Source organism: Hyla sarda, chromosome 12 (assembly GCF_029499605.1).
Source record: "Hyla sarda isolate aHylSar1 chromosome 12, aHylSar1.hap1, whole genome shotgun sequence".
Taxonomy (NCBI): Eukaryota; Metazoa; Chordata; class Amphibia; order Anura; family Hylidae; genus Hyla; species Hyla sarda.
In genome coordinates, this window is record NC_079200.1 from 16,565,465 (window position 1) to 16,593,091 (window position 27,627).

The following is a 27,627-nucleotide window of genomic DNA, read 5'->3' on the forward strand; positions in this document are numbered from 1 at the left end:
CTCATGGTTATCGAACCCATGAGATACAAATACAAGACAATGGTAATAACATAGGTGAAAGGTTCTATCATAGAGGGCTTCAGTAATGGGACATCTTGAGATAAAAACATAATTGTATTTAACCCCTTGGTCATTCGTAGATCCCTCATACCAGAGCTCCTCATGGATCTCCTCATGGTTATTAAACCAATGAGACACTTATACAAGACTACAAGGCTTTCTGGGGGCCCACTGCTCCAAGCCACTCGAGAACAACAAGGATCTGTATCACATGATAGTATTCACAAAACATCTGTGTCAGACCCCATCGGCATCTTGAGATAAAATCCCTTTTTTCAAGTTACAATGACCTTAACCCTCCCATCCGGTGCTGAGTATTGTAAGGATTTCCTGCTTTCTCGTTAACTACAGGAAGTCCATCAGGGCACGCTATGGGCTCCTCGTCGGTGTACTATGTGATGACTTGTGCCGCGCTCTCTCTTCTGAAAAGTCACACCTCCTTCAAGGGCCGGTGAGTGATGATCAAACTTTGGCTGAACCCAAGTGTCTTACTTACAATGCAACATAAGACTTTCTTCAAACTGCAGGAAACAACTTTCTAGAAGTAACATTTAAAGGGGTACTCCCCTAGAAATAATTTTTTTTATCAACTGGTGCCAGAAAGTTAAACTGGGGATAAGATGTCTGATTGCGGGGGGGGGGGGGGGGGGCCCACCGCTGGGGACCCCCATGATCTCCGGGCCGGCAGCAGCAGCGTCCGGAACAGGGAAGCTTGGAGCTTCCGTGTTTGTGAAACACATCTCTTCAGACAGGCCTACAACAGTCTCTAATTGGCCTCAACATATCCTCAACATATCCTCAACATATCCCCAACATATCCTCAACATATCCTCAACATATCCCCAACATATCCTCAACATATCCCCAACATATCCCCAACATATCCCCAACATATCCCCAACATATCCCCAACACATCCCCAACACATCCTCAACATATCCCCAACACATCCCCAACACATCCCCAACACATCCCCAACATATCCCCAACATATCCTCAACATATCCCCAACATATCCTCAACATATCCCCAACATATCCCCAACATATCCTCAACATATCCTCAACATATCCACAACATATCCCCAACATATCCCCAACATATCCTCAACATATCCCCAACATATTCCCAACATATCCCCAACATATCTGTTACGCCGAGCGCTCCGGGTTCCCGCTCCTCCCCGGAGCGCTCGCTTCACCTCCTCCGCTGCAGCGCCCCGGTCACGTCCTCTGACCCGGGGCGCTGCGATCCTGCTGCTAGCCGGGATGCGATTCGCGATGCGGGTAGCGCCCGCTCGCGATGCGCACCCCGGCTCTCCTACCTGACTCGCTCCCCGTCTGTTCTGTCCCGGCGCGCGCGGCCCCGCTCCCTAGGGCGCGCGCGCGCCGGGTCTCTGCGATTTAAAGGGCCACTGCGCCGCTGATTGGCGCAGTGGTTCCAATTAGAGTTATCACCTGTGCACTCCCTATATTACCTCACTTCCCTTGCACTCCCTTGCCGGATCTTGTTGCCTTAGTGCCAGTGAAAGCGTTCCCTGTGTGTCCCTTGCCAGTGTTTCCAGACCTTCTGCCGTTGCCCCTGACTACGATCCTTGCTGCCTGCCCCGACCTTCTGCTACGTCCGACCTTGCTTCTGCCTACTCCCTTGTACCGCGCCTATCTTCAGCAGCCAGAGAGGTGAGCCGTTGCTAGTGGATACGACCTGGTCACTACCGCCGCAGCAAGACCATCCCGCTTTGCGGCGGGCTCTGGTGAAAACCAGTAGTGGCTTAGAACCGGTCCACTAGCACGGTCCACGCCAATCCCTCTCTGGCACAGAGGGTCCACTACCTGCCAGCCGGCATCGTGACAGTAGATCCGGCCATGGATCCCGCTGAAGTTCCTCTGCCAGTTGTCGCTGACCTCACCACGGTGGTCGCCCAGCAGTCACAACAGATTGCGCAACAAGGCCAACAGCTGTCTCAACTGACCGTTATGCTACAACAGTTGCTACCACAGCTTCAGCAGTCATCTCCTCCGCCAGCTCCTGCACCTCCTCCGCAGCGAGTGGCCGCTCCTGGGATACGCTTATCCTTGCCGGATAAGTTTGATGGGGACTCTAAGTTTTGCCGTGGCTTCCTTTCCCAATGTTCCCTGCATCTGGAGATGATGTCGGACCTGTTTCCCACTGAAAGGTCTAAGGTGGCTTTCGTAGTCAGTCTTCTGTCCGGAAAAGCCCTGTCATGGGCCACACCGCTCTGGGACCGCAATGACCCCGTCACTGCCTCAGTACACTCCTTCTTCTCGGAAATCCGAAGTGTCTTTGAGGAACCTGCCCGAGCCTCTTCTGCTGAGACTGCCCTGTTGAACCTGGTCCAGGGTAATTCTTCCGTTGGCGAGTATGCCGTACAATTCCGTACACTTGCTTCAGAATTGTCCTGGAATAATGAGGCCCTCTGCGCGACCTTCAAAAAAGGCCTATCCAGCAACATTAAAGATGTTCTGGCCGCACGAGAAATTCCTGCTAATCTACATGAACTTATTCACCTAGCCACTCGCATTGACATGCGTTTTTCTGAAAGGCGTCAGGAACTCCGCCAAGATATGGACTCTGTTCGCACGAGGCGTTTCGTCTCCTCGGCTCCTCTCTCCTCTGGTCCCCTGCAATCTGTTCCTGTGCCTCCCGCCGTGGAGGCTATGCAGGTCGACCGGTCTCGCCTGACACCTCAAGAGAGGACACGACGCCGTATGGAGAACCTCTGCCTGTACTGTGCTAGTACCGAACACTTCCTGAGGGATTGTCCTATCCGTCCTCCCCGCCTGGAAAGACGTACGCTGACTCCGCACAAAGGTGAGACAGTCCTTGATGTCTACTCTGCTTCTCCACGTCTTACTGTGCCTGTGCGGATGTCTGCTTCTGCCTTCTCCTTCTCTACAGTGGCCTTCTTGGACTCTGGTTCTGCAGGAAATTTTATTTTGGCCTCTCTCGTCAACAGGTTCAACATCCCAGTGACCAGTCTCGCCAGACCCCTCTACATCAATTGTGTAAATAATGAAAGATTGGACTGTACCATACGTTTCCGCACGGAGCCCCTTCTTATGAGCATCGGATCTCATCATGAGAGGATTGAACTTTTGGTCCTCCCCAATTGCACCTCGGAGATTCTCCTTGGACTTCCCTGGCTTCAACTTCATTCCCCAACCCTGGATTGGTCCACTGGGGAGATCAAGAGTTGGGGGTCCTCTTGTTCCAAGAACTGTCTAAAACCGCTTCCCAGTAACCCTTGCCGTAACTCTGTGGTTCCTCCAGTAACCGGTCTCCCCAAGGCCTATATGGACTTCGCGGATGTTTTCTGCAAAAAACAAGCTGAGACTCTACCTCCTCACAGGCCTTATGATTGCCCTATCGACCTCCTCCCGGGTACTACTCCACCCCGGGGCAGAATTTATCCTCTCTCTGCCCCAGAGACTCTTGCCATGTCCGAATACGTCCAGGAGAATCTAAAAAGGGGCTTTATCCGTAAATCCTCCTCTCCTGCCGGAGCCGGATTTTTCTTTGTCTCCAAAAAAGATGGCTCCCTACGTCCTTGCATTGACTACCGCGGTCTTAATAAAATCACGGTTAAGAACCGCTACCCCTTACCCCTCATCTCTGAACTCTTTGATCGCCTCCAAGGTGCCCACATCTTCACTAAATTGGACTTAAGAGGCGCCTATAACCTCATCCGCATCAGAGAGGGGGACGAGTGGAAAACGGCATTTAACACCAGAGATGGACACTTTGAGTATCTGGTCATGCCCTTTGGACTGTGCAATGCCCCTGCCGTCTTCCAAGACTTTGTCAATGAAATTTTTCGTGATCTATTATACTCCTGTGTTGTGGTATATCTGGACGATATCCTAATTTTTTCTGCCAATCTAGAGGAACACCGCCGGCATGTCCGTATGGTTCTTCAGAGACTTCGCGACAACCAACTCTATGCCAAAATTGAGAAATGTCTGTTTGAATGCCAATCTCTTCCTTTTCTAGGATATTTGGTCTCTGGCCAGGGACTACAGATGGATCCAGACAAACTCTCTGCCGTCTTAAATTGGCCACGCCCCTCCGGACTCCGTGCTATCCAACGCTTTTTGGGGTTCGCCAATTATTACAGGCAATTTATTCCACATTTTTCTACCATTGTGGCTCCTATCGTGGCTTTAACCAAGAAAAATGCTGATCCCAAGTCCTGGCCTCCTCAAGCAGAAGACTCCTTTAAACAACTCAAGTCTGCCTTTTCTTCGGCTCCCGTGCTCTCCAGACCTGACCCTTCCAAACCCTTCCTATTGGAGGTTGATGCCTCCTCAGTAGGAGCTGGAGCTGTTCTTCTACAAAAAAATCCTTCCGGGCATGCTGTCACTTGTGGTTTTTTCTCTAGGACCTTCTCTCCAGCGGAGAGGAACTACTCCATCGGGGATCGAGAACTTCTAGCCATTAAATTAGCACTTGAGGAATGGAGGCATCTGCTGGAGGGATCAAGATTTCCTGTTATTATCTACACCGACCACAAGAACCTCTCCTACCTCCAGTCGGCCCAACGGCTGAATCCTCGCCAGGCCCGGTGGTCTCTGTTCTTTGCCCGATTTAATTTTGAGATTCACTTTCGTCCTGCCGATAAGAACATTAGAGCCGATGCTCTCTCTCGTTCCTCGGATGCCTCAGAAGTTGATCTCCCTCCGCAACACATCATTCCACCTGACTGCCTGATCTCCACTTCTCCTGCCTCCATCAGACAGACTCCTCCAGGAAAGACCTTTGTTTCTCCACGCCAACGCCTCGGAATCCTCAAATGGGGTCACTCCTCCCATCTCGCAGGTCATGCGGGCATCAAGAAATCTGTGCAACTCATCTCCCGCTTCTATTGGTGGCCAACTCTGGAGACGGATGTTGGGGACTTTGTGCGAGCCTGCACTATCTGTGCCCGGGATAAGACTCCTCGCCAGAAGCCCGCTGGTTTTCTTCATCCTCTGCCTGTCCCCGAACAGCCTTGGTCTCTGATTGGTATGGATTTTATTACTGATTTACCCCCTTCCCGTGGCAACACCGTTATTTGGGTGGTCGTTGATCGATTCTCCAAAATGGCACATTTCATTCCTCTTCCTGGTCTTCCTTCTGCGCCTCAGTTGGCTAAACAATTTTTTGTACACATTTTTCGTCTTCACGGGTTGCCTACGCAGATTGTCTCGGATAGAGGGGTCCAATTCGTGTCTAAATTCTGGAGAGCTCTCTGTAAACAACTCAAGATTAAATTAAATTTTTCCTCTGCATATCATCCCCAGTCCAATGGACAAGTAGAAAGAATTAACCAGATCCTGGGTGATTATTTGCGACATTTTGTTTCCTCCCGCCAGGATGACTGGGCAGATCTCCTTCCATGGGCCGAATTCTCGTATAACTTCAGGGTCTCTGAATCTTCCTCCAAATCCCCATTTTTCGTGGTGTACGGCCGTCACCCTCTTCCCCCCCTCCCTACCCCCTTGCCCTCTGGTCTGCCCGCTGTGGATGAAATTTCTCGTGACCTTTCCATTATATGGAGAGAGACCCAAAATTCTCTCTTACAGGCTTCTTCACGCATGAAGAGGTTCGCGGATAAGAAAAGAAGAGCTCCCCCCGTTTTTTCCCCTGGAGACAAGGTATGGCTCTCCGCTAAATATGTCCGCTTCCGTGTCCCTAGCTACAAGTTGGGACCACGCTATCTTGGTCCTTTCAAAATTCTGTGTCAAATTAATCCTGTCTCTTATAAACTTCTTCTTCCTCCTTCTCTTCGTATCCCTAATGCCTTTCACGTCTCTCTTCTCAAACCACTCATCCTCAACCGTTTTTCTCCCAAATCTGTTCCTCCCACTCCTGTTTCCGGCTCCTCGGACGTCTTCTCGGTCAAGGAGATTTTGGCTGCCAAAAAGGTCAGAGGAAAAAATTTTTTTTTAGTAGACTGGGAGGGTTGTGGTCCTGAAGAGAGATCCTGGGAACCTGAGGACAACATCCTTGACAAAAGTCTGCTCCTCAGGTTCTCAGGCTCCAAGAAGAGGGGGAGACCCAAGGGGGGGGGTACTGTTACGCCGAGCGCTCCGGGTTCCCGCTCCTCCCCGGAGCGCTCGCTTCACCTCCTCCGCTGCAGCGCCCCGGTCACGTCCTCTGACCCGGGGCGCTGCGATCCTGCTGCTAGCCGGGATGCGATTCGCGATGCGGGTAGCGCCCGCTCGCGATGCGCACCCCGGCTCTCCTACCTGACTCGCTCCCCGTCTGTTCTGTCCCGGCGCGCGCGGCCCCGCTCCCTAGGGCGCGCGCGCGCCGGGTCTCTGCGATTTAAAGGGCCACTGCGCCGCTGATTGGCGCAGTGGTTCCAATTAGAGTTATCACCTGTGCACTCCCTATATTACCTCACTTCCCTTGCACTCCCTTGCCGGATCTTGTTGCCTTAGTGCCAGTGAAAGCGTTCCCTGTGTGTCCCTTGCCAGTGTTTCCAGACCTTCTGCCGTTGCCCCTGACTACGATCCTTGCTGCCTGCCCCGACCTTCTGCTACGTCCGACCTTGCTTCTGCCTACTCCCTTGTACCGCGCCTATCTTCAGCAGCCAGAGAGGTGAGCCGTTGCTAGTGGATACGACCTGGTCACTACCGCCGCAGCAAGACCATCCCGCTTTGCGGCGGGCTCTGGTGAAAACCAGTAGTGGCTTAGAACCGGTCCACTAGCACGGTCCACGCCAATCCCTCTCTGGCACAGAGGGTCCACTACCTGCCAGCCGGCATCGTGACAATATCCCCAACATATCCTCAACATATCCCCAACATATCCCCAACATATCCCCAACATATCCCCAACATATCCCCAACATATCCCCAACATATCCCCAACATATCCCCAACATATCCCCAACATATCCCCAACATATCCTCAACATATCCCCAACATATCCTCAACATATCCTCAACATATCCCCATCATATCCTCAATTTATCCCCAACATATCCCCAACATATCCCCAACATATCCCCAACATATCCTCAACATATCCCCAACATATCCCCAACATATCCCCAACATATCCCCAATATATCCCCAACATATCCTCAACATATCCCCAACATATCCCCAACATATCCTCAACATATCCCCAACATATTCCCAACATATCCCCAATATATCCCCAACATATCCTCAACATATCCCCAACATATCCCCAACATATCCCCAACATATCCCCAACATATCCTCAACATATCCCCAACATATCCTCAACATATCCCCAACATATCCTCAACATATCCTCAACATATCCCCATCATATCCTCAATTTATCCCCAACATATCCCCAACATATCCCCAACATATCCCCAACATATCCCCAATATATCCCCAACATATCCTCAACATATCCCCAACATATCCCCAACATATCCCCAACATATCCCCAACATATCCCCAACATATCCCCATCATATCCTCAATTTATCCCCAACATATCCCCAACATATCCCCAACATATCCTCAACATATCCCCAACATATCTTCAACATATCCTCAACATATCCCCAACATATCCCCAACATATCCTCAATTTATCCCCACACCTCTTGTTTGAATAGTTATTGTGTAATATTATGTCTGATACTTGTCTTTGTTTGTACCCCATAATTGTAAGCGCTGCAGAATCTGTAGGCGCTATATAAATAAATAAATAAATAAATTGTGACATGACGCCAGGCACCCTCCATTCATGTCTATGGGAGGAGGCGTGATAGCTACGCAGTAGCCGTCACGCCTCCTCCCATAGACATGAATGGGGGGAGAGTGGCGGCTGTAGTCCCCAGTCATCTGCCACGGAGCGGAGTTTGCTCCATGCATGAATGACTACGGTGCCGAATCGGAGATCGCTGGGGCCCCCAGCGACAAGACCCCCACGATCAGACATCTTATCCCCTATCCTTTGGAAAGGGTTTAAGATGTTTTTAGGCAGAGTACCCCATTAAGCTGTGATTGACACAGCGTCATTCATGCAGAGGGCCTGATCATGGGGGATCCCGGAGGTCGTACTCCCCTCGATCATCTTGTGGATAGGAGATACTTTTTTTATACTGGACTACTCCTTTAAAGGGGTAATACACTGGAAAACATTTTTTTTTTTTAATCAACTGGTACCAGAAAGTTAAACATATTTGTAACTTACTTCTATTTAAAAAAAATCTTAATCCTTCCAGTACTTATCAGCTGCTGTATGATCCACAGGAAATTCTTTTCTTTTTGAATTTCTGCCTGACCACAGTGCTCTCTGCTGACACCTCTGTCCATTTTACAGGAGAAAATCCCCATAGAAAACCAATCCTGCTCTGGATAGTTCCTGACATAGACAGAGGTGTCAGCAGAGAGCACTGTGGTCAGGCAGAAAGGAAATTCAAAAATGAAAAGAACTTCCTGTGGCTCATAACAGCACCTCATAAGTACTGGAATGATTAAGATTTTTTAATAGAAGTAATTTACAAATATGTTTAAATTTCTGGTACCAGTTGATTAAAAAAAAAAATTTATAAAAAAAAAAATGTTTTCCAGTGGATTACCCCTTTAAAGGAGTAGTCCAGTATAAAAAAAATGTATCTCCTATCCACAAGATAGGGGATGAGTATCAGATCGAGGGGAGTCCGACCTCCAGGATCCCCCATGATCAGGCCCTCTGCATGAATGACGCTGTGTCAATCACAGCTTAAAGGGGTACTCTGCCGAAAAACATCCAAAGGATAGGGGATAAGATGTCTGATCATGGGGGTCCTGTCGCTGGGGGCCCCAGCGATCTCCAATGCAGCATCCTAGTCATTCGAGCATGGAGCAAACTCCGCTCTGTTCCAGATGACTGGGGACTACAGCCGTCACGCCTCCTCCCATAGATATGAATGGAGGGGGCGTGGCGTGACATCACAAACACGGCAGCTCCAAGCTTCCCTGTTCCGGACGCCGCTGCTGCCGGCCCGGAGATCATGGGGGTCCCCAGCGGTGCCCCCCCCCCCCCCCCCCCCGCAATCAGACATCTTATCCCCTATCCTTTGGCTAGAGAATAAGATGTTTTTTGGCTGAGTACCCCTTTAAAGCATTACGAACAATACTAAGCCTGTATCTCCCATAGAAATACATGGAGGCGTCATGACCACAGCGCTCTCTGCTGACCTCTGCTGTCCATTTTAGGAACTGTCCAGAGCAGCATATGTTTGCTATGGGGATTTTCTCCTGCTCTGGACAGTTCCTAAAATGGACAGCAGGGGTACGCAGAGAGCACTGTGGTCATGACATCAGAGGAAATGCATTTCTTTTTTGGGATTTCTCTTTAGTATACAGCCCCTAAAAAGTACTGGAAGAATTAAGATTTTTTTATAGAAGTCATTTACAAATCAGTTTAACTTTCTTGCACCAGTTGATTTTAAAAAGAGTTTTCCACGGGAGTACCCCTTTAAGGGTTTATCCATGAATAGAAAAATCAGAACTAATTTCTTCCAAAAACAGAAGGCAAATAAACTCATTGGGGGAGATTAAAACCTGTGCCGAGGAAATGTTGACCAGTTGCCCATTGTCTCGCTTCAACTCATTGCTAGGTGTCCACGCTGGGCCTTGTGGGCTTTCTTCTGGGCCGTACAAGTCAACGTTTGCCTGTCCCGAGTGTTTGTGGCTGCACATTTTCCCCATCAGGTCATAGCGGGTGTCATTTCAGGTAAGAACAACTTTTATATTGTCAAAAAAAAAAAAAAAAAGTGACATAATTGATTTTATAATTAGTTAATGAGAAGCTGATCATATTTGTACGGGGTTTCCAACAATGAATCAGCCATCGATTGATATAGTGCTTGAGTTCCCCAGTGAAATCTGGTTTGAGACTCTGGACTTTGTCATTTAAGAGAATCTTAAAGGGGTACTCATCTTATTTTAAATCAACTGGCGCCAGAAAGATAAACAGATTTGTAAATTACTTCTATTTAAAAATATTAATCCTTCCAGTACTTATCAGCTGCTGTATGTTCCCGAGGAAGTTATTTTCTTTTTGAATTCAGTGCTCTCTGCTGACACCTCTGTCCATTTTAGGAACTGTCCAGAGTAGGAGCAATTCCCCATAGCAAACCTATCCTGCTATGGACAGTTCCTAAAACGAACAGAGGTGTCAGCAGAGAGAGCACTGTGGTCAGACAGAAAGGACATTCAAAAAGAAAAGAACTTCCTGTGGAGCATACAGCAGCTGATAAGTACTGGAAGGATTAAGATTTTTAAAAAGAAGTTATTTACAAATCTGTTTAACTTTCTGGCACCAATTGATTTAGTTTTCCAGCAGAGTGCCCCTTTTAGACTTGGAAAATGGAACAACATTTAGGCCATGTTCCCACGTCCAGAATTTCCTTTCGGAATTCCACATTGGAATTCCGCCGGAGATTCCGCAGCAGCAGAGTCCTTTTGTATTTAATGGGTTCCTGCTGCACTGTGCACAGCGTAAATTCAGATTTCGTTTCCACAGAAAGAATGAACGTGTCCATATGTACTGAATGCATTGCCGTCTGTGAGACGGCGCATTCCTGTGTGGTCCTAGCGCCAGCATGTTCTGCCGGCACCTGTAGTCTATTCACACTACGGATTTTTCAAGCGGAATTCCGCTCAGGAATTCTTCTTGCAAAATACGGTGCAGCAGCCTCCCATTGTTTTCAATGGGATTCTGGTGCACCATTAATACTACGGAATTTCCTCCGCCGAAAGAAACATGTTCATTCTTTGGCTATGTTCACACGGCAAAATTTACGCAATTTTGCACAAATTTTGTTCAGCAAAGGTTACTGAATGGAATTGCGGAATTGCCGTGGAATTGTGCCAGAGTTTATGTATTGTCAGAAAACAGAATTCTGCAAAAAGTCAAGCCCCATTAACTTTAATGGGATTCCGCTCCAAAATTCCGGAATTTTGGAGAAAGCAGAATTTGTGAAAAGCAGAATTTCTGCAGTCTGAATTGGAACCAATAGGCAATAAATTTCGGTGGAATTTCCGGTCATTCGGAGGAATCCGCTCTAAAATGTATTACTGTCTATGGAGACGGCTCATTTCTGACCAGTCCTAGCACTGGCATGTTTTTACGTTCCGTAGTGTGAATGAACCCTTACAAGACTTACGAATCGAAGGCCGATTCATTTAATTTGGTTTGGGGAATCATACTAGAGATTTGCTTAAATTTAGTTATAATATTGACGTTCTGTAGGTTCAACTATTTAAAGAGATACCGTATTTTTCGCCCTATAGGACGCACCGGCATATAAGTCGCACCCAATTTTAAAGGTGCAAAATCTAGAAAAAAAAGATTCTGCACCCAACAGTGATCTTCAACCTGCGGACCTCCAGATGTTGCAAAACTACAACTCCAAGCATGCCCGGACAGCCGTTGGCTGTCCGGGCATGCTGGGAGTTGTAGTTTTCCAACATCTGGAGGTCCGCAGGTTGAAGACCACTGGATAGGAGGTAATACTCACGTGTCCCCGCCGCTACGGACCCGTCACTGCTGCCCTGGATGTCGCCCTCCATCGCTGTCGCCGCGTCCCCGGGGTGTCCCCTACGCTCCGGACGTCTTCTTCCCCGGGATCCACGCTCTCCGTCGCCGTCATCACGTCGCTACGGACGCCGCTCCTATAGGATCACGGGACGGCGTGCGCGACGATGTAATGACGACGATGGAGAGTGCCGGCCATGCAGGGGATCCCGGCACGGAGCAGACACCGAGGAGGCAGGTAAGGGCCCTCCCTTTGTCCTGTAAGCTGCTCGGGACGCCGCAGCGGTCCCGAACAGCCCGACTGAGCAGCCGGGTTACTGTCACTTTCGCTTCAGACGTGGCGGTCAGCTTTGATCGCCGCGTCTGAAGGGTTAATACAGGGCATCACCGGTGATGTCCTGTATTAGCCGCGGGTCCCAGCCGTTGATGGCCGCAGGGACCGCCGTGATAGGTGTGTATTCGCCGAATAAGAATAATTCGCACCAACTTTCCCCCCCCCAGTTTTGGGGAAGAAAAAGTGCGTCTTATACGGCGAAAAATACGGTAATTCAGGATTCTTTTTTCTTCACCCTTTGAGTTCATGACGCCAAGTTATAATACAGTGTAATTTGCTTCTATTACTTCCGTGCGCCGCTTTGTCCCTTTTTTCCTGTACAGGACCCACACCCGAAGTGCTGTAGTGCAAGTCATATTATTTTACTGTTGTCTCTTACTGTTTTTCCCAGCATTCCATGCGGCCAGAGACAATATGCCATAAGTCACATGGTCTCCAGGGGGCGTGGCTATTTACAGAACAGCATATGTTTGCTATGGGGATTTCCTTTTACTCTGGACAGTTCCTAAAATGGACAGAGATGTCAGCAGAGAGCACTGTGCTCATGATGTCAGCAGAGAGCTCTGTGTTTCAAACGGAAAAGAATTTCCACTGTAGTATTCAGCAGCTAATAAGTACAGGAAGGATTAATATATTTTAATAGAAGTAATTTACAAATCTGTTTAACTTTCTGCCTTCAGTTGATTAAAAAAAAAAAAAAAAAAAGTTTCTCACCGGAGTACCCCTTTAAAGGGGTACTGCAGCCAAAATTAACTTATAAGTAGTTAACATAGAGGCACTCGGCACCACTCCGCAGACGATCAATGGATGGTGCTCAGGTGTCTGGCTAACACGTCCCTTGGAAGCCACTGGAGGTCTTCAGTGGGCGCTAACACGCTATCAATACTCAAGTAGAAGGTGTAATGCGTAGAAAAATGAAGCGGAGCACTCACCGGACAGTTAGCTGGTGCTTCTTTATTGCTGGAAATGCAAAAACGGGGTGAAAAATCAAGGAAGCAGGTGGACAAGACGCAGGGGTATGGAGCTGGCGATGGACCGTTTCGCGCTGAAGTGCTTCATCAGGTCAGAGCGTGGTGACGTGGAAGGAGTGGTGTGTATAAAAACCTCCAGGTAACCATAGAAATACAGGTAAACAGGAAGACATTCAAATGAACAGGAGCAAAGCAAAACAAATACTTGCATTAAAAACAATACATTGACCTAGCGTAAACACTTAGAGTGGGGAAACGAAATCAAAGAAAAGCCCCTCACTCATTTCTGTCATTTAAGCCAAGAGGTCCGGTGGCATCAGAGCGAACAATCCATCGAGCTTCGCTTCTTAATAAATGCTGGTGCCTGTTCAGACCGCGCTCTGGGGTGTCAATTCTCTCTATGGCAGCAAACCGAAGGGCTTCTGGATTATTGTTGTGAGTGTTTTGCATATGGGAAATGAAGCGGGGGGGACCCGAGTCCTGTACTTAGGGATCTGACATATTCCCTAATTCTATGGAACAGTGGTCGAATTGTCTTCCCTATATAACAGTACCCACAGGTACCGAGAAGGCAATAGACTACATAAGATGTTCTGCATGTGAAAAATTGTTTAAGACAGTATAACTGCCTAAATTGAGTGTATTAAATTTACCATTATACGTGCAGAATGTACACGAACCGCACTGATAATTTCCTATTGGGCGACTGTCAGTAAGCCAATTGCTGTTTCTTACTTTATTTTTATTTTTCCTATTTATGTTATCATGAACGGTGGTGTTGTTTCTATAAGTGATCATAGGATTGGACTCTAGAAGTGATTTTGGTAAGGTCGATGTCTTGCTGTACCATATACCAGTTTTTTAGAATAGCACGTTTTATTACATTGTTCATAGGGGTATTTTCAAATGTGAATGTGATAGCCTGGGGGAGTAGGGTATATGGAATGTAGCTGTGCGGTGACTAAAGGGTGTCTGGTTAACCCTTTCTATTCGTGACGCCAGGGTGAGGGCTCCTCTGTAATGCTTGTCCTACCGCCACCCTTCCCAAGAGCGATAGGGAGGTATAGAATAATTGAATGTCCACAACCGGAGAGTTTTCTGAAAACAGTTGGAACTTTACTGAAGATTTTATGCAAGCTTCATAACCTATCTCTATTAATAACCTAGTCTCTATTCATGCAAAGTCTCTTGGAGATTGACAGTGGTCGGGACCTTAAGCAATTTAGAGTCTGTAGACTGATATGCGCTGTTCCACTGGATTTAAGGGTTTTAGTTGTGGTCCAGTAGTCACGCTAGCTTTAGCGGGGATTAGTTTAGAACTCACGGTTTAGTTTAGGCTGAGGCCGGTAGGTTTTCTGGCCTAGAGTGTCTTTGAAAGTTGTACAGATCCGTCCTGCTAGTCCGGCATCCAAGAGAGCAGCAACCCAAGAGAGCGATAATTGGCTACAGCTCCCTTATATGGGCAGGGGCTGGACTAGAGCTAATTGGTCCAATACTTCTGTCAATCACCTTCACATAGAATCATGGGTAGCATGTGACCCAAGGACCTCCAAAGGTCCTCTAACATACCATAGAGGAATTATGGTCCTGCGACGATAATAAGGTAATAAGCATTATATTAAATATACATTATTAAATATGTACATAGAAACATTATCAAATTAGAGTAGTAGAGAGGCAACTAGGGGCTGTCCCACCTGGGGGACCACCATACAAGGTACAGTATGCAATACGGTACAGGGACACCACATGAACATAAACCTAGACTGATTCTGTTTTTTTTTTTTCTTGTTTTTTGTTTTCAATAGATTTTCTCTTGGGATGGCATCAACTCATTGCCTAGCTATTTTCAGGACTTCAGGCGGGTAACCTCTTTGTAATAACCGTGTTTCTAATTCATTCGCTTGTTCAAGATATTTTTTATGTGTATTATTTATTCATTTCAAACAAATAAGCTGGCTTTCCGGAATGCTATTCTCCGTGTGGGTGGGATGGAAAAAAAAATGCCACTGCAGTTTTTGAGCCAAAGTCAGAAATGGATCCATAAGGTAGGAGAAGTAGAAGTAGTTCCTTTAAATTTGCCATTCCTTTTGAATACACTTCTGGCTATGGCTCAAAAAATGCGGTGGCATTTTTCCAAAAACTGCCATAAAAAAAACCAAAGTGGAAACTGGACGTAAGTTTTCTGATCCCTGACGTGACAATCGTGTCCTCAATTATATCGATCCTCACGTCCAGGAACTCCAGTGAATCTCTGCAAAATACATTCTTCCACTGTCCCATCCCACACCACGAAGACGTCGTCCACAAAGGGAAGAAAAGTTTTTATCTGTCTGGTATATGGGTTGGAAGTTGTGAAAACATAGTTACGTTCAAATATGGCCAAATATATGTTAGCGAATGCACACCATATGGGCATGCTCATAGCTGTACATAGGCATTGTTTATACCATTGATCGTGGTATTGAAAACAATTATTTGATAAAATTAATGTTACTGATTCTGCCACAAAATTGACCAAGTCAGGAGACTTATTTGAGCTTTCCAAGAACTCATCATGTGGGATGCGGGTGTACAGGCTCTCGACGTCTATGGAAGCTAATGTGAATCCTTTCTGCCAGTTGAACTCATTTAATGCGGAGATGAGATCTTCTGTGTCCCGAAGATAAGATGGAATATGAGGGAGCGAATAAGCAGGCTTACCGGAATGCTGTTCTTCGTGTGGGTGGGATGGGAAGAGGAGTAATGAAGATTGGAATTTCTGGACGTAGGTTTTCTGAACCCTGACGTGACAATCGTGTCCTCAACGATATCGATCCTCATGTCCAGGAACTCCAGTGAATCTCTACCAAATACAGACGTGAAAGTCATGTTCATAGTATTGACATCATTTAGATATTTCACAAAGCTGTTAAATTCTTCCTCTGTCCCATCCCACACCACAAAGACGTCGTCCACGAAGCGGCTTCAGGGGGACGTGAAAGCCAGACACCTGAGCACAATCCAATGAACAGCTGCGGAGTGGTGCCGACTCTGTTGAGCGGCATAGGCCATATTCGAATTCGCGATATTTCGCGAATATATGGACGAATATTCGTCATATACTCGCAAAATTCGCATATTCGCTACCTTTTTTTACTATGCGCCATAAAATTTGCATGCGCATTCACCATAAAATTCTCCTTGCGCAATATCACGTGATAAAAGAGCTAAAAGAAGGGAGGGATCACTATGCGCGAGCCTTGTTTACACCACAAGCTGGAATCAGGGAGGGATGATCACTGTGATGTGTACTGTGAAAAAAAAATGTGAATATTCGTAATTGTGAATATTTAGCGCTATATGCGATATTCGAGATAAATATTCACATTGCGAATATTCCCGCCCAACACTAGTGCCGAGTGCCTCTTATGTTCCGAATGCTGGAGCCGGCGCCGGAAGCTCGTGATGTCATAGCCCCGCCCCTCATTATGTCCCGTCCCGCCCCCTCAATGCAAGTCTATGGGAGGGGGCGTGACAGCCGTCACGCCCCCTCCCATAGACTTGCATTGAGGGGACGGGGCGTGACGTCATGAGGGGGCGGGGTTATGACGTCACGAGCTCCTGGCGCCGGCTCCAGCATTCGGAACAGTTTGTTCCAAACGCTGAGCAGCGGAGTACCCCTTTAAGCAGTAAGACTCTGGAATATGGAATCGCATCTCTGGCTCAACGTGAGACGCCTTTATTTTGGACTGTAAGCTCATGCCGAAAATAACAGAACTCCACGGGGACTTAAGGTATATAAATCACCTTCCCAGTTCCTACAAGATGAAGAATTCATCAAACAATGGAATGCCCAACACCATCAACATTCCTTGAATTTCCAACAATTAGTTCTGCTAAAGAATAAAAGCGAATATGAAGCAGTAACCGCAGAATCGTGTAAAATGATGTGTGAACTCCGCACTAGACTCACTGAATCTACTTATAAAAAGTTCATTCCAAATCTGGACCAAAAATTTTTGTGCTTCAAGCCTCCGTAAAGGACATTAAAAGAGATAAATTCTTAAAGGGGTACTCCGCTGCTCAGTGTTTGGAGCAAACTGTTCCGAACGCTGGAGCAGGCGCCAGGAGCTTGTGGCATTATAGCCCCGCCCCCTCATTATGTCATGCCCTGCCCCCTCAATACAAGTCTATGGGAGGGACTTGATGGCTGTCACGCCCCCTCCCATAGACTTGCATTGAGGGGGCAGGGCATGACATCATGAAGGGCGGGGCTATGACATCACGAGATGTTAACCCACGCACCGCCCCTTTAGGCCACAAACGCGGCAGGGTGGCAGGCGAAGAAAGGGAAGTCTGAAAAGAAAGACAGTCACTTGGAGACAATAGAAAATCAGAACATTGTAGTCAATCTGACAGATGTTGTTCTCAGTAGTGATTGTTTATCAGTGTTGAATAGAGGGTTAACCCCTTAAGGACCGGAGGTTTTTCCGTTTTTGCATTTTCGTTTTTTGCTCCTTGCCTTTAAAAAATCATAACTCTTTCAAATTTACACCTAAAAATCCATATGATGGCTTATTTTTTGCGCCACCAATTCTACTTTGTAATGACGTCAGTCATTTTGCCCAAAAATCTATGGTGAAGCGGGAAAAAAAATCATTGTGCGACAAAATTGAAAAAAAAACGCTGTTTTGTAACTTTTGGGGGCTTCCGTTTCTACGTAGTACATTTTTCGGTAAAAATGACACCTGATATGTATTCTGTAGGTCCATACGATTAAAATGATACCCTACTTATATAGGTTTGATTTTGTCGGACTTCTGGAAAAAATCATAACTACATGCAGGAAAATTAATACGTTTAAAATTGTCATCTTCTGACCCCTATAACTTTTTTATTTTTCCGTGTATGGGGCGGTGTGAGCGCTCATTTTTTGCGCCGTGATCTGAAATTTTTAATGGTACCATTTTTGCATTGATAGGACTTATTGATCACTTTTTATTCATTTTTAAATGATATAAAAAGTGACCAAAAATGCACTATTTTGGACTTTGGAATTTTTTTGCGCGCACGCCATTGACCGAGCGGTTTAATTAATGATATATTTTTATAATTCGGACATTTCCGCATGCGGTGATACCACATATGTTTATTTTTATTTTTATTTACACTGTGTTTTTTTTTTTTTATTGGAAAAGGGGGGTGATTCAAACTTTTAATAGGGGAGGAGTTAAATGATCTTTATTCACTTTTTTTTTTCCACTTTTTTTTTGCAGTGTTATAGGTCCCATAGGGACCTATAACACTGCACACACTGATCTCTTATACTGATCATTGTTATCCCATAGGGACCTATAACACTGCACACACTGATCTTCTATGTTGATCACTGGTTTCTCATAAGAAACCAGTGATCAACGATTCTGCCGGATGACTGCTCAGGCCTGGATCTCAGGCACTGAGCAGTCATTCGGCGATCGGACAGCGAGGAGGCAGGAAGGGGCCCTCCCGCTGTCCTGTCAGCTGTTCGAGATGCCGCGATTAGCCGACTGAGCTAGCCGGGAACTTTCACTTTCACTTTTAGCCGCGCGGCTCAGCTTTGAGCGCGCGGCTAAAGGGTTAATAGCGCGCGGCGCCGCGATCGGCGCTGCGCGCTATTAGAGGCGGGTCCCGGCTTCACTATGACGCTGGGCCCGCCATGATATGACGCGGGGTTACTGTGTAACCCCGCGTTATATCAGAAGAGCAGGACCAAGGACGTACCGGTACGTCCTTGGTCCTTAAGGGGTTAAAGGGGTACTCCGGTGGAAAACTTTTTTTTTTTTTTTTTTTATCAACTGGTGCCAGAAAGTTAAACAGATTTGTAAATGACTTCTATTAAAAATCTTAATCCTTCCAGTACTTATTAGCTGCTGAATACTACACAGGAAATTATTTTCTTTTTGGAACATAGAGCTCTCTGCTGACATCATGACCACAGTGCTCTCTGCTGACATCTCTGTCCATTTTAGGAACTTTCCAGAGCAGCATATGTTTGCTATGGGAATTTTTTTCTACTCTGGACAGTTCTTAAAATGGACAGAGATGTCAGCAGAGAGCACTGCGGTCATGATGTCAGCAGAGAGCTCTGTGTTCCAAAAAGAAAATAATTTCCTCTGTAGTATTCAGCAGCTAATAAGTACTGGAATGCTAAGATTTTTTTTATAGAAGTAATTTACAAATCTGTTTAACTTTCTGGCACCAGTTGATTAAAAAAATAAAAAAGTTTTTCACCGGAGTACCCCTTTAAATTTTGGTTTATGTGAATCTTTTGACTATTGCTCTTTTGAGGAGGATATTTATAAGGCCATAAGAAACCTGTCATTGACCAAATACTGACCAAATACCAAGTATCTAATCAATCTGACAGTTTATGAGAAATTAAAACAAGACTCAAAATAATGAACGGCCCTAAAACGCTCATTTGCAAACATGTTAACAATAATATTTTAACCGAAAAAAAACTGCAGAACGGTTGCTACACGAAAATCTCACTAAACCAAAATGGTATATTTTACAGAAAATCCATAAACCGGTAAGTCCCCCTCCTGGCCACCCTATAGTGGTGGGCATAGGTTCACCCACTGTGTTCATATCTAGTTACATTGACTGGATGATCTCAGCACTGCTCCCCATTATTCCATCTTATCTTCGGGACACAGAAGATCTCATCTCCGCATTAAATGAGTTTAACTGGCAGAAAGGTTTCACACTAGCTTCCATAGACGTCAATAGCCTGTACACCCGCATCCTACATGATGCAGGTGTACAGGCTCTCCGCGAGTTCTTGGAAAGATCAAATAAGTCTCCTGACTTGGTCAATTTTGTGACAGAATAAGTAACATTCATTTTATCAAATAACTGTTTTCAATACCACGATCAATGGTATAAACAAAGCCTATGTACAGCTATGAGCAGGCCCATATCATGTGCATTCGCTAACATATTTGAACGTAACTATGTTTTCACAACTTCCAACCCATATACCAGACAGAGAAAAACTTTTCTTCGCTTTGTGGATGACGTCTTCGTGGTGTGGGATGGGACAGAGGAAGAATTTAACAGCTTTGTGAAATATCTAAATGATGTCAATACTATGAACATGACTTTCACGTCTGTATTTGGTAGAGATTCGCAGGAGTTCCTGGACGTGACGATCGATATCATTGAGGACACGATTGTCACGTCAGGGATCAGAAAACCTACGTCCAGAAATTCCAATCTTCATTACTCCTCTTCCCATCCCACCCACAGGAAGAATAGCATTCCGGTAAGCCAGCTTATTCATTTGAAACAAATAAATAATACACATAAAAAATATCTTAGTAACATAGTTCATAAGGTTGAAAAAAGACCAGAGCCCATCAAGTTCAACCTATAACCCTAATGAGTTCCTACTGAGTTGATCCAGAGGAAGGCAAAAAACCATCATACTAGAGGTAAAAATTCCTTCCCAACTCCAAATATGACATCAGAATAAATCCCTGAATCAACCTTCTGTCCCTATAAATCTAGTATCCATAACCTGTAATGTTATTATTCTCCAACAATGCATCCAGACCCCTTTTGATCTCTTTTACAGAGTTCACCATGACACCTCCTCAGGCAGAGAATTCCACAGTCTCACTGCTCTTACAGTAAAGAACCTCCGTCTGTGCTGGTGTAGAAACCTTCTTTCCTCTAGACATAGAGGATGCCCCCTTGTTATAGATACAGTCCTGGGTATAAATAGGTCATGGGAGAGATCTCTGTACGGCCCCTGATATATTTATACATAGTTATCAGGTCGCCCCTAAGCCTTCTTTTTTGTAAACTAAATAACCCTAATTCTGATAATCTTTCTGGGTACTGTTGTCCTCCCATTCCCCGTATTACCCTGGTTGCCCGTCTTTTAACCCTCTCCAGCTCCACTATATCTTGTTTGTACACTGGTGCCCAGTACTGTACACAGTATTCTATGTGTGGTCTGACCAGTACTGTACACAGTATTCTATGTGTGATCTGAACAGTACTGTACACAGTATTCTATGTGTGGTCTGACCAGTACTGTACACAGTATTCTATGTGTGGTCTGACCAGTACTGTACACAGTATTCTATGTGTGGTCTGACCAGTACTGTACACAGTATTCTATGTGTGGTCTGAGCAGTACTGTACACAGTATTCTATGTGTGGTCTGACCAGTACTGTACACAGTATTCCATGTGTGGTCTGACCAGTACTGTACACAGTATTCTATGTGTGGTCTGACCAGTACTGTACACAGTATTCCATGTGTGGTCTGACCAGTACTGTACACAGTATTCCATGTGTGATCTGACCAGTACTGTACATAGTATTCTATGTGTGGTCTGACCAGTACTGTACACAGTATTCCATGTGTGGTCTGACTAGTGATTTGTACAGCGGTAGAATTATTTCCTCCACGTGTGCATTACCTTACATTTATCAGTGTTGAACCTCATCTGCCACTTCCCAGCCCAAACCTCCAACCTATTTAGATCCATTTGTAACAGTGCACTGTCCTCTATTGTGTTCACCGCTTTACAGAGTTTAGTATCATCTGCAAAGATTGCTACTTTACTATTCAACCCCTCTACAAGTCAATGCATTAGAAACACGGTTATTACAAAGAGGTTACCCGCCTGAAGTCCTGAAAATAGCTAGGCAATGAGTTGATACCATCCCAAGAGAAAATTTATTGAAAACTAAAAACAAGAAAAAAAGAAAAACAGAATCAGTCTAGGTTTATGTTCACATTTAAAAATACCCCTGTGAACGACATAATAAAACGTACTATTCTAAAAAAAAACTGGTATATGGTACAGCAAGACATCAACCTTATCAAAATCATGTCAGATCTCTAAGTACAGGACTCGGGTCCCCCCCCCCCCCCCCCCCCCCGCTTCATTTCCCATATGCAAAACACTCACAACAATAATCCAGAAGCCCTTCGGTTTTCCGCCATAAAGAGAATTGACACCCCAGAGTGCGGTCTGAACAGGCACCAGCATTTATTAAGAAGCAAAGCTCGATGGATTGTTTGCACTGATGCCACCGGACCTCTTGGCTTAAAGACAGATATGAGTGAGGGGCTTTTCTTTGATTTCGTTTCCCCACTCTAAGTGTTTACGCTAGGTCAATGTATTGTTTTTGATGCAAGTATTTGTTTTGCTTTGCACCTGTTCATTTGAATGTCTTCCTGTTTACCTGCATTTCTATGGTTACCTGGAGGTTTTTATACACACCACTCCTTCCACGTCACCACGCTCTGGCCTGACGAAGCGCTTCGGCGTGAAACGGTCCGTCACCAGCTCCATACCCCTGCGTCTTGTCCACCTGCTCCCCTGATTTTTCACCCCATTTTTGCATTCCCAGCTATAAAGAAGCACCTGCTAACTGTCCGGTGAGTGCTCCGCTTCATTTTTCTTTGCATTACACATTTAACTTATAAGTAGCTGATCACAAGGGGTCTGACCGCTTGGACCACCAGCGATCTCCAGAATGGGACCCCGGCCCTCTCAGTAGACGGCTTTCTAGGTAGACGTCATGCGCTCCAGTCATTTCTATGGGAGTGCCAATGATGCCCAAGTCCTGCATTGGGTGTCTTCGGAGATCTCATAGAAATCAATGGAGTGTTTGCCGTCTACCACACACGCTTCTCACTCAGAACCGGGTCCCATTCCAGAGATCGCGGGGAGTGCCAGCGGTCAGAGCCCCCGCCCCTCCCCCCAACAGTCAGCTACTTAGGGGATAAGAACATTTTGGATGCAGTACCCCTTTTGAGAAGCAACATGAATATGGCCATAGAGTAATCCTTTTAAAGTTTTTTTAGGATATTTTTCATAACAATGAAGCCGTCACCTTTGTCTTGTAATAAATATTATGCGTTGATTCTGTTTTCAGGAATCGTGGTGGCCAAAGTGTTCAACCATCTACAAGTGATATACAGCGTCAACCTGAAAAAATACATCTCCATCACCCTGGTCCTCTTCTCATTTGCAATGGGCTTCTACTTGCTACTCAAAGATTTCGACGTGGACCTCTTGTGGACCCTTGAGAGAGCAGCACATTGGTGCTCCAGGCCCGAGTGGATCCATATCGAATCCACACCATTCGCTAGCCTGGTCAGGAATTTAGGTATTTTCCTCGGCTTAGGATTAGCTTTGAATTCTCAGATGTACAAGACTAGTTACAGGGAGAAGCAAGGAGCCGAATTCACGTTCCGCCTCAGCTGTATCATCATTTCCCTGCTGGTTATTCACATCTTCGACTGCTTTGAACTTCCCTCCGATGTGGAGACGGTCTACTACCTTCTCTCGTTCTGCAAGAACATAGCTGTCTCTGTAACCACCGTAGGAATCATTCCTTACTGTGTATCATATGTATTGAGGGGACAAGATAAGAAGGTCTTGTGAAGAATGTAGATAATAAAAAAATGATAAAACGGCACTCACCACCATAGTGCAAAAAGTCTTTAAAAGGAAAACTGCCAGCCTGTTCACCCAATACACTGGCATATAGTGTGAGTGAACAGGATTTAATAAAGGGGCCACTTACTTAAATTGATCCAGTAGGTCCTGAGATCTTGGCTTGTGAAGTTCTGTTGCTCCATCTGGGGGATTGCGCGCTGGAGGCGGGGCCCCTGCCAGCTGGCCGCCTCTTCCTCCCTCTTTCAGGTCCTAATACCGCTCCCACTATTTCAATATTCTTTTTTTTCAACTCCACGTCCTAGTGACGTGGAGTCACAGGTCACGTGCTCGCGGTGCTCTGTCAGAGCGAATGTTCCGGAAGATTTCACTCAGCTCTCACATCCTGATGACGTGAGAGCTCTGTGTAGTAAAAACTCTCTGTACAGTGTCACTGCGCATGCGCCGATCCCTCGCTACACGATAGTAGAGAGGATTCAGGGTGAAATCTTCTGGGGCATGCGCTGTACCGACAGAGCACTGCGCTCACGTGACCTGTGACTCCCACGTCACTAGGACGTGGAGTTGAAGAAAATTAATATTCAAATAGTGCGGGTGGTATTAGGACCTGGCAGAGGTGGCCAACCGGCAGGGGCCCCACCTTCAGCGCGCAATTCCCTGGATGGAGCAACAGAACTTCACAAGCCAAGATCTCAGGACCTACTGGACCAATTTAAGTAAGTGACCCCTCAATGGAATCCTGTTCACCCACACTATAACCCAGTGTATTGGGTTTAGTGGGGATGAACAGGCTAACGGTTTTCCTTTAATCTTCAATCGCTGGTCATATCATATACAAAAGCAGGGAGTAACACAGATGGCAGGGGCGCTCAGAGCGCCCCTGCCATCTGTGTTACTCCCTGCTTTTGCTTATGATATGCTCCGGAATTGAAGATTCAAGCCTTTTTAGCACTATTGTGCCGAGTGCCCCTTTATCTTTATATTATCTGCCTGTGATCTCCAGCTGAGCACCACCACTGGATGTATTATATGTACGGTCTCGCGCGGATCTCGCGCGGATCTTGCGCTCTAGTGTGAACACTGACATGTTGCGCAATGCCGGATCTGTGAAGAATGTTCCTACTGGATATGTTTTGCACACTTATAGTATAGAAGGCATGTCATGGATGTGGGCCAGGCTGCAGTCTTCCGGTTCTTCATCTTTTTTGCTCAATGTTTAGACATTGCTGTTATACATAATACACATAAATACATTTCAGGTTTGCGTGATAAAAAAAAACATAAGGAATTTGTGCGTCTCAGGAATGAAATCAAATCTTAAAGAGTTATTACCCTCAAGGCAGAGGCGTGACGTAGCTTCTGGGCCCCGGTGCAAAATTTGCAACAGGGCCCCACGTGCCAATTATAATACTGTTCTCTTTGGGACATATGTCCTTTAGGGCCCCCTTAGGCACCAGGGCCCCGGTGCGACTGCTACCTCTGCACCCCCTATAGGGAGCAAAATCTATCCCCTATCCACAGGTTAGGGAATAGGTGTCTGATCGCAGGGGATCTGCCGAATATGACGTGCCGCAATCTCTTGTATGGGGCCCCATCTACCTGCTATTCAGCAGCTTACCCACCTTCGGAGATGCGCTCGTGTGACCATCCGCTTAGAAAATCACCCGCTGAGTTGTCTCTGAAGGTGAGGGCTGGAGCGCTTGCTGAGTATGGTAAGTTCAGCGTAAGATCCGGGACCTATACAGGATATTGCTAGGAGTCCCAGTGGTCGGACAACCAATAGACCCCCCCCCCCCCATCAGCCCCACCACCAACCCCCATGATAAGTTTTGTTCCCTTGGAGTACCCCTTTAAAGATTACAATCATGTCAAAAGTTTTGTTTTTTGAGATCTAAATGCCATGATCCCCACAGATCGCTAGAATAGCCAACTGCTCGTTCTAGAGAACAGTGGGGGTCTCATCACCCAGACCCTGATCTTTTTAAACCAGTGTCTCCAGCTGTTGCAAAACTACATCTCCCAGCATGCCCGGATAGCCAAAGGCTTGAACAATTCAGCTATGTTCATACGGTGGAATTTCCGTGCGCAATTCTGCAAAAGAATTCCGCACAGAGATTCCGCAGCAGCAGAGTCCCATTGATTTCAATGGGATTCTGCTGCACTGTGCACACAGCACAATTTAAATTTCCGGTGTCCGCAGAAAGAATAGAATAGCGGTCCTAGCGCCGGCATGTTCTATTGGTGCTCCACTGTTGGTGGAATGTCCACCCGGAAACTTTCCTAATCTTTACGGTTGAGAGAATTGGCGCAGCTGCTGAGGTCAAGGTTTGACAGAACTGAATAATTGTGCTGTTGCTAAAAAGTTCAGCCATGAGATAAATTTAGGCCATGTATTAAAAAGTTAAAATAACCCAGCCCTCCCCCCCCCCCCCCCCCCCAAGCTGATGACACATGACCGGACAATGATGTAACAGATGACTGGTATGATGTAATCATTGAGCTGATATATGATGGAACACGATGATGATGTTACCAGTGGTGCCTAATGTTTACAGTGTGTGCTGACATTTTCCATAGCTTTGCCCCGTTTATGCAATTTGTTTTTTCTTTGGTGTTTTGTATATTTTCATATTTGTTACATCAGAAAAATAAAGAGAGTTTTTTTTATTAAATAATGTATTGAAAGGAATCATTGTAATAACCAGTACACAGCTGGGGGTGATGTAAAAATGATAAACAAGCCATACTCACCTCCTCCAGTACCCCGCAGATACCATGCCGGCACTCCTGTTCCTCCACTGGTCACCACTTAGATGCCTGAGGTGGGACAAGGCTGCGGCCAGTGATTGGTGAGTGGGACAGTTCCTGTGGGGTTGGGAAGAAGTGGAAACCAGCGGAGGAGTGAAGGAGCAGCAGTGGGAGACCCCAGGGGGTAAGTATACCATGTTTATTATTTTTTTATTTATTTTTTGCTCTGGAAAATATTCACTTATGCATTTTCATTTTTCCCTCCTTTTGTTTTTCCCTCCTTGCCTTTCATGAGCCATAACTCTATTATTCTTCCATCCACAGATCCATATGAGGACTTGATTTTGTTGCCCGACCAATTGTGCTTTGTACTGACACCTTTCATTTTACCATAAAATGTACGGCGCAACAAAAAAACTATTTTTGGTGGAGGAAATTGACAAAAAACAGCAATTTTCCAACTTTTAGGGGGGTTTGTTTTCACGCAGTGTACTTTATTGGTTTATGACAAGTTCTTCCATATAATACAACTAAAATGATACCAACGTTTGCACTGTAATCTGTAGTTTTTATCGATACCTTGTTTGGTTTTATGTGGCTATTTGATGAATTTTTATTCAATTTTTTCTGGAATGTGACAAGACCAAAAACCTGCAATTTTGGACTTTTCTTGACGTGGCGATACCAATTCTTTTTATTTTACATTGTTATTGGGGGAGGAGCTTATGTGTATTTTTTATGTCTTTTTATAGCAATCACTCGATTGCTATCACTGCTCAGTGCTGTGCAAAGGCATAAAGCTGATCAGTAATATCAGTGAACTACTTGTACAGCATACCAGAAGGCAGACTATGCAAATGGATCCCGGAAGAGCAGCATTTTGGAGGTGAGAAGACTTCTGGCCACCATCTTGACTCATCGGACCCCCAGTAATACCGCTACAAGTGGTCCGATGAGTCTGACAAAGCCACCTCAATGATTTAGATGCCGCAATCAGTATTAATCACGGCATCTAAAAGGTTAATGATTGCTGATGTTTGCCATAAGCAGCGGGTCCCCGGCTGATATCAGCTCCTGCACTCGCTTTGGAGTCCGGATACTTCTCAGTACATGTACGTCCTTTGTCCTCTAGAGGTTAAAGAGGACCTGTAACCAACCCCCCAAAAATTTGATTATCAATTATAAAAAGTGAAGAGGGTGCCCTGATAACACATCTTCTTAGATTTTCTTGATACGCTCTTCTGTTCCTGAGATATGAGGGTTTATAGTTTGTCTTACAATTCAGGCAATAGTCAGATGGGCGTGAACTTAATTTTAATAATGGGAGTGATGGGCGGGAATATACAGTCAGGGGGAGTGTATCAGGCAGTCACACCCCTCAATGTATTATAATCACACCCCCTGCCTGTATAATCCTGACCTGATAGCCACTCCCATTATTAAAATTAAGTTGGGGTCCATCTGACTGATTCCCCGAATTGTCAGACAAACTTTAAACCTAAATAGCTCTAGAATGAAAGGAAGTATCAAGAAACTTAAAAA

General features: G+C 45.8%; 1 protein-coding gene across 2 annotated transcripts in view; it reads left to right on the plus strand.

Moving 5' to 3' along the window:
* Nucleotides 1-23,405, plus strand: part of LOC130296503 (glucose-6-phosphatase catalytic subunit 1-like) — a 46,540-nt gene extending 23,135 nt beyond the window's left edge. The window contains exons 3-6 of one of the 2 annotated variants that reach the window (XM_056548089.1): nt 412-489; nt 1,732-1,739; nt 9,628-9,775; nt 22,814-23,405. In XM_056548089.1, coding sequence (XP_056404064.1) covers nt 412-489; nt 1,732-1,739; nt 9,628-9,775; nt 22,814-23,325 — 746 coding nt within the window. In that variant the 3' untranslated portion in view covers nt 23,326-23,405. Of the gene's footprint in view, nt 1-411; nt 512-1,731; nt 1,740-9,627; nt 9,776-22,813 lie in introns of both variants that reach the window. The other variant, XM_056548088.1, reaches the window with a different exon arrangement.
* The last annotated feature ends 4,222 nt before the right edge of the window (nt 23,406-27,627 follow it).